Raw genomic sequence first — 8250 nt, forward strand, 5'->3', positions numbered from 1 at the left:
CAAATAGAAACAAACACAATCATAACACAAGTCTCTATGTGTCTTGGGCTCATATTATATGGTCTAGCCAAGGACGTCAAGAACAAATTGAAAATCCAAATACAGTAAACAGAACCCAGATAACTTGGAACACATTCTAAATCTAAAGAGAACATACCGGTAATTAATGTGCAAAGTGTCCTAGATTAGTGGGTGAAGCGGTGTGGCTCAACGGGCTAAGCGTTAGGAATACGCTCGCCACCGCACCTCTAATTACTCTGCGTGGGTTCGAATCCCATGTAGGGATGGTTATGTGCGAGAGGATTGCTGGACTCCTCGCCGTCGTTGGGTGGTTCACGTAACCGCTGGTCGGTTACGGCTTCCTCCACCACCAAGTCCATGCTTCCGAAAACAAACATTTTAACTAATCCCATACCCGACGAGAGGCCGTGGTTCGCCATATGGATAAGCCATCGTATCGGCTTTCCTCTCCCCCGGGATAAATATGTAAATCCTATCCTTACTGAAATTTCTATTTGCCAAGTAACAGGTCTGAAAACGTGTGGTCTAAAAAGCATTTCAATCTACGAAAAATTGCTATGAATATATAACACAAATAATGATTTTTCACGTTTCAAAAGAAAGTGTCCAACCAGCAACGACCAACAGAGTACACCTCCCTGCTTCCTATACATTACAAACTAGTTATATTCGATATTCGTGATTTTAAAGAATAATAAAAACACAAAATGGCTAAGATTGAATGATTAAATATCCTGTATACATTCTGAAATTCACCTCCACGCAAGTCTTTGTTTGCATTAAAAAGATTTCCTGTCACAAAATAGTACATTTATTTCCTGCGCACTTGTTTTTTGTAATAACGAATAAACGACTGACTGACCGACTTCAACAGTAATTCAAAATTATCTCTAAAATAAAATTGACTATGAAATAACATAATATACATGAAACCTAATTTTAAAAGTATTCAAATATCTTATTCATCATGGACGTCCCATGGACACCAAGATTCAATCCGCATTTAAATAGAAAAACAAAAAATGATGGAAATAGCAGCACCAACACTTCTAAACTATGGTATGATTATTCTGACCAGTCATGCCTCAGTGATTGCCACTAGGTTGGATCCCGCCTATTTCAGTAAACCTCAACCTAGGTAAATAGACAGCAGCATCAACCCCTCCATATTACAATAACATTATTCTGACCAGTTACGCTTCAATGAATTTCACTGATAGCAACGTCGGAATCAAACTTACACTTGGTCTAGAGTCTAGACCATTTTAGTAAGATTTATTAGGCTACATTGAAATGAAGAAATAAGCGTATTATAACAGAACCAACACTTCTATCTTACAGTTACATTTGTTCCAATGAATTTTATTGATAACAAAGTTGGAATCAAACTTACACTTGGTTTAGACAAGTTCACTTAGAGTTAAGCTAAAGTGAAACGGAGAAATGAAAAAGAATTTTATAGCAACACTAACACTTCTAAATTAGGGTATGATTAGTCCAAATTTTGTTAAGTTATGCCTTGTCTACGTTACTTATATTCAAACCCCAATTCAAATAAAGAAACGAAAAAGCGATAAATAGCAGCACTAACACTTCTTCTGTATTAATATTAAATTATTTCGACCAGTAATGCCTCAATGATTCTCACTCATGGCAGAGTAGGAATTGAACTTGAGTGAGTGCCTTTAACTTTACTCAAATTTAAACTCAATAGAAAAGCAAAAAGTGAAAAATGCAGCACAAACACTCCTATATTAATACACAAATATTCTGGCCAGTCATGCCCCAATGAATTCTACTATTAGCCAAATCAGAATGAACCAAAATTCCAAACAATTTTTCTTTTGCGTGATTATTCCCATTCGAGCACAAATACGGTTAAGATTATGTGTAGGCTTCGTTTACTGCATTGCTACAGCCCTATTTCCAAGCCCAAAATGTTCGCATGTATTTGTAAATTATTGTTTTTAAACAACTCCCTAATAGCGTGACTGTAAATCAATTCCATAACTCAAACGGTCTTATGGTCGTCCTGAAGTCTGAAAACCCTGGGCCGACAAGTACATTACCGATGAATTCCACAGAATCATAATCTAGCTTTAATTAACCAAGCGTGAAAATTCCATCCTAATTAAAAATTAAACCAAACTCACCAGTAAGTCGAATCTTATTGACAGCGGCTCTCCTTCCATCTGCAGCAGCCATATTGTCTCATCTGAGATACGACTGGGTGATCGTTTGTGTCGTTTTGTTGCCGCAAAGATGTCGTAACACCGGACTAATTTACATTACAAATTTTTAAATAAAATCTAAGTCCAATGCACAATAATCGGAAAACTGTTATTTTATTCACAAAAAACATTTTTGGGCACAAAAGCATTTTGGATCTACCTTTTATGGATCCTGGGATGAGTGGAAAGTTGATTAGACGGCTAATAGCATTTGGTTAGTCAATTTATATATATAAAAAAAAGTCCAGCACATTTCAGTACCATCCAAGCCTTACTTTGACTCAAAACAAAGGCGTAAAACTGATTTTCCTTTTACAAAATACTTGGTGAAGTTTTTTCACATTTTGTTGGCATTGGATTGTTCAATGACGATAGAATTTAGAATATACTAATCAAATAGCGCTATAAATACTACTGGAATGATGAACAGGGGCCACGAGTGCTGAAAGCCTCCAGAAGGAGGTCACTAGCCATGAAAGGTTGGAAACCACTGTTGTAGAGACATATTGCATTTGCATTTTAAAAACATACAGATGATTTTACTAAAAAATGTCCTTTTGGCAAAGAACGTTTTAATCAATTTGCCCAGTTTGCCACGTGAATATTTTCAAATACACAAGAACCGTCTGATCAACTTTTCACTCTCACAGGGTAAAAATTAAAATTAACACCAGAAAATAAACACCACGAAAAAATATTGGATCACAACAAGCATATAAACAAAATATATCGGCCGAAATATTCAAACTGTAAAACAAATTTCCTGTGGTCAGTCAAGCATGAAACATCAATGAACCGTAAAAATGAGTTAAAGTCCATGTACGGCCATACTTAACGAAATAAATTCCAACTAAACTGATATTGTACTACATTCATGAATTCATGTAAATTTGCGGAATAATCCTGTTCAAACCAGAAGGAGCTAATGCTGTCAAATTTGGCGACATTGTTCCTATGGTTAAAATGGAATTATTCTTATTAATTCATATAAAATTCATTACGGAATTGTTGCACCACAATGCCAAATCATTCACCCATAACATGGCAGCAAAAATACAAGATGAAAAGCAACGAAGCAAAACAGAATTGCTGTAATGATAACCCATCCCACCAAAAAAGCAATGAAGCATGACTCGTCAGAATTATTTATATGGCAATGCATAATAAAATTGCTGTCTGACAAAATCAATTTTCAGCACAAAATATCTGCTCTGAACAAGGCTTCTGATAAGACTTAACTTGTATATATGGAAATTCTACTTCGATAATTTTAAAATACCAGTTTCGAATAATAAACAGATTTTTCTGCATCCAAATACAGGGGGGATAATTCTGGCTGTTATGCTTTATTGATTTTTTGGGTTAGAATGGATTCAAATTGTACGGAATCAGCACAACAAATGCTGAAAAACAAAAATATTATGGTCATGGAAAATTGAAAAGGCTGAATCTTTTCAGATAAAGCTTGATAATTACTTAAAAGGACCGAGATATGAACCAGTCAAAAAGGTCAGCTCGGGGCTCAGGAAAGGGGTGCTATGACGATTTTTTTTTACTCCTAATACAATTTCTTTTGGTTGTCACAGTAAGATGGTAATAGCCAATAAAAAAGGTTCTTGAAACCAGATTTATGCAAGGAAACGCCACGATAGAAATTGCCGGCAGACTCAAAATAGCATTCACAGATTATCCCTATAAAAGTGATTGGTATTATATTGCATTTGAATATTATAAATTAATCTATTAGGCCATAGGCCAAATACCAAAGTTTAATTCGCCAAATCTGTCACATTGACTCAAAACAATGATCAATTTATGGAAAACAGTTATTTTTGTCAACTTTTTTTAAGGCTCTAAACAAATTTCTGGACCTCCTTATTTACTAGGGCTCAAATTACTTTCCAGCCAGCTCTTCAGATCAGATCATTAACACCTGCTCATAACCACCATAAGTTTGTTTGAAGCAAGCTAGAATTCAGGATGACCGAATACTACAATAAAAATATAATTTTCAAATTTGGAATACCTATAGGGTTTGGGCGCTCCGGAAGTATTCGTACCAAGATGACACATAACCTGAACAACCCATATTGGTACGAATACTTCGAGAGCACCAAAGTTTGTCCTAATTTTCATTTTATTCTTGATTTCAAGACGTAACTGTTATGGAATTAATCACCGTGTGTGAGAATGCACTTCTATATCATCCCCGACTTCCAGTTGTTTTTAAACAAACAATAGCTGAGATCAACGAATCCAACAGATTGATTTACACAAAATTTAAAACGGGGAAGGGGGGTGTCGGAGGGTTGAAAAATCGAACAAAAAAATCAGCGCTTTATCAACAGAGAGAAGAATAATCAAAAACAGAAATTTGGAACATTGTGTAATCTGATACGAATGGATTTCTAAAACATCAGACTTTTCTATACTACCTTATCCACCAAATACCTTCTAATGGGTTGCAAGAAAATTTTATGTATTCACCAAAAAACTGGCAACCCTAAAACGAGACTTTAAAAAAACAAAAAACTAACGGAGATTTCTTTCATTTATGTGACTCATTTAGAAAGTTTTTGAAGAAAATCAAAATGTTGATGAAACAAAAAAGATAGACTTGGAACATATTTGTCTGTGAAAATTTGGGAACCGCGGGTCTAAAAATTTTCAAAAAGTATGAAATATCTATCTAACCTCACTGATAGGACTACGCCCCTCCAAGAGAACAAAACGCACTCAAGCGGAAGAAAAATGAATTACAATAATATCAGTGTTTAATCAGGTTGCGATAATTTATTTGAGAAGTTTACATGCGGAATATATTAACAAATGGTCGGTATAATCAAATCAGTTAGCAGTATAGGGTTATTTACCCACTTTGCGATCAAATAAGTCATCGACCTTAAGGTCTAATCACTCAATCCAAAACTTTTCACAACTTCGACAAAATTTGCTCACTAATAAGTGGTTATCAATTTTGTTTGCGCATTTATTAAAATAATTAAAAAAAACATAGCTTTAGTGCAGATTATAATAAAGACTTGTTCCCGATTCCAGAAGCAATAAACGCAATCTTTTGTACACTTGTACTTGCATTCCTGTCAAACCAGCGCTTTTGGTTCGAATCGAGCTTTTCCTGACAATATTTCCATAATTATCAAAATTCTTAAAAAAACGAGAAGAGTTAAACGCACTTTTAGAACTGAATATGGTGCAGAGCACTGCAGACAAGAGTTGATCGCAAACTGGATAAACACCCTATAGTGAAAGCACGATGAAACATAGGCTTTATGAATGACACACAGCAACACTACATTGAAACAATTTATTTGGCAGATAATCATAAAGAAAGACTGGCACAAGAAGAATTAGACATTCGTAAATTTTAGTTGAAATACAATTTCTAGAGAATGCTGTTTAGGAATGATTTATAATGATTATGAATTTGGAATCAGCGTTTTATTTTCTGTAGAGACTTAACTTTTGTAACACAACCTTACAGACTAAAATCAATTTATTTTATTATTTAACAATATGAATCGGATTCAGAAATTCCAAAATCAAAATTATTCTCCAGACAGATTTCTAATACACCATAATTTTTAAATATTCAATAAATTCACACATTGTTACGTGGTAATAATACAGGGTGTTCATAGCATTTAAATTTTCTTATGAGGTCTGTTTCAACATATCTTAACCAGGTTTGTTTTACTTTACTCAGTGTACATTTGAAGCTCATGTACACTTAATATTGCATCAAAAAATTCCCTTTGCAATTTAAAAAAGACTTTACAAACACACGCGTATCAGCCAAATTATATCCTTTCAAAAATTTTAATTCCAGTTAAGATCATTTTTGATAAAAATGTATAATATCATTCAAAACAAATCCTCGTGACAATTACCAAACATAAAAGTAAATGACAAGCAATTCAGAATAATGGAACAAATGCAGTCTGGTCTAATTCTGTACTATTTCCTAATCATGATAATGTTCAATGAAACATGGTTGGCAGTACTTTCCAACACCGATTAGTAGGGAATTATTCTGCCAAAAAGATCTAATGATATAATGTTCAATGAAGCATGATTGGCAGAACTTTCCAACTCCGATTAGCAGGATATTATTCCGCCAGAAAGATTTAGTGCAAAACTAGACCACATCGAACGAAGATAACAATCATTAACTCAAAATTAGGCTGCAGAAGTTCTTTTCAATGTTGATGTGGGATCCAAAAAATTCTTCCGTTTTAAGATTATTAATGTACAATAGTCCTATAGTGCGGCTGCCAATTCATTTAGTGGTCAATACCTTGTATCCAAGCACCATTTCTCTTTGACACGCTCTCATGACCTGAATTTCCACCTCTCCGTCATCCATTGCCGATTTCAGGTCCTTTGCTTTAATATCATCAGGCAGCTTAAAATCCAACGTGGTACCGGTAGCGTCCATCACATCCACACGTTCATCATCCTCGTCAACACCCACTAGCGTATATGTAGTGGTTTTGATAACTGGCACATTCATGTTATGAGTAGAAGGGCAGATATCTTCGTACTTCTTTTTATCGAAGACCCCTATGGCGACCATATGAACTTTAGCGTGGCCATGTTTACCGGTCTTGGAGGTTGACATCTCGACAATTTTGCACGGAACATTCTTGATCATTACATGGCCATTCTTGCGGAGTGCTGAGCATTGTATCGGAGTAACTTCTGCAGCTCCAGATCCTTCCGAATCAAACGTGTCGTCATCTAGTCCAATTTGGGCATCGCAATTTTTTTCTGCGGATTTTGCAGCTGTCTTACCTTTGGGCATCCTGAATGACGGGGTAATTAAAGACTTATTGTCAAGTAAGAGACTGAAAAATTAAAATTTACTTTTTAGAAGTTTAAAGCAACTGACCACTCCTACAGGGGTGGTGACTCCTCTACAGCCCATGGGCCGGGGCCACGGCCCATCGAATTAGGCCACATGAGCCGTGGCCCATCAAGCTATGAGCCGCGGCCGCGGGCCCATCAAGAAAAATTCAATTATATTACCAAAATTTTCAATTTTTACAAAATTGTCAATATTCGAATAAAAAAAAAATCGCGGTATGCCACCATTTTTTGTACGATGAGCATATATATAAAAATAGCGAAACACAAAGCTACAGAAAAGGATACTCCTGTAGTATGTGTACCAGGTTAGGGTTAGGACAAAATTTTGTTCAGATTTTTCAGATTATAGTTAGGATAGGATTTACATATTTATCCCGGAGGAGAGGAAAGCCGATAAGACAGCTTATCCATATGGCGAACCACGGCCTCTCAACCGGTTACCATGCCAAGTCGGGTATGGGATTAGTTATATTGTTTGTTTTCGGGAGCATGAACTTGGTGGTGGAGGAAGCCGAACCAACCAGCGTGAACCACCCAACAACGGCGAGCAGCAATCCATCCAATCGAGTCCAGCAATCCTCTCGCACATAACCATCCCTGCATGGGATTCGAACCTGCGAACCCACGCAGAGTAATTAGAGGTGCGGTGGCAAGCGTATTTATAACGCTTAGACCGTTGAGCCACACCGCCGCGCCAGTTCTATTATGAGTTCGGGGACTGTCTGTGTTAGGCAATCAATCAATCAATCATTTATTTCAGTACTCTGACATGAAAACAAAACAACACAAAAACTGGACAAACAAACAAAATGCAGAGATACCTGGAAGGCGAGCATAACTTGAAATAAAGTTAAAAAACGTAGTATGCGCCCGCCCACCAAAAAAAAATAAAAATATTAATACAAGAATACAAAAAACACGATTCAGAATCGGGCAATGCTTTTTAAGGGATCTGTGGACAACTTACACGAAATATAACAAAATTTAGGTAGATAAATTAAATGTAATAGACTTCTGACGACCTCTTCCATCCAATTATGGTAATCACCTGAATTTACCCCACATATCATATATATAAATGAAGTTGATTTTAAATATTTGAATGCAGCAA

The 8250-nt window shown here is 35.9% G+C and overlaps 2 protein-coding genes across 3 annotated transcripts in view; both read right to left on the reverse strand.

Annotated features, from left to right (window-relative positions):
• Positions 1–2334, reverse strand: part of LOC120334286 (E3 ubiquitin-protein ligase SMURF2-like) — a 68870-nt gene extending 66536 nt beyond the window's left edge. Inside the window, exon 1 of one of the 2 annotated variants that reach the window (XM_039401759.2) lies at positions 2175–2334. In XM_039401759.2, the coding sequence (XP_039257693.2) occupies positions 2175–2226 (52 nt within the window). In that variant the 5' untranslated portion in view covers positions 2227–2334. The remainder of the gene's footprint in view (positions 1–2174) is intronic. The other variant, XM_039401760.2, reaches the window with a different exon arrangement.
• On the reverse strand, positions 2330–7140 carry LOC120334183 (eukaryotic translation initiation factor 5A-1-like). Its single transcript, XM_039401641.2, has one exon. It carries the CDS (start codon positions 7072–7074, stop codon positions 6550–6552), a length of 525 nt encoding a protein of 174 aa, XP_039257575.2. The 5' UTR covers positions 7075–7140; the 3' UTR covers positions 2330–6549.
• Between the last annotated feature and the right edge of the window lie 1110 nt (positions 7141–8250).

The sequence above is a fragment of the Styela clava genome, chromosome 15 (genome assembly GCF_964204865.1).
Source record: "Styela clava chromosome 15, kaStyClav1.hap1.2, whole genome shotgun sequence".
Lineage (NCBI taxonomy): Eukaryota > Metazoa > Chordata > Ascidiacea > Stolidobranchia > Styelidae > Styela > Styela clava.

Excerpts from the sequence above, each read along its gene's own strand:
- LOC120334183 (XM_039401641.2), bottom strand. The coding sequence starts at position 7,074 with ATGCCCAAAGGTAAGACAGCTGCAAAATCCGCAGAAAAAAATTGCGAT.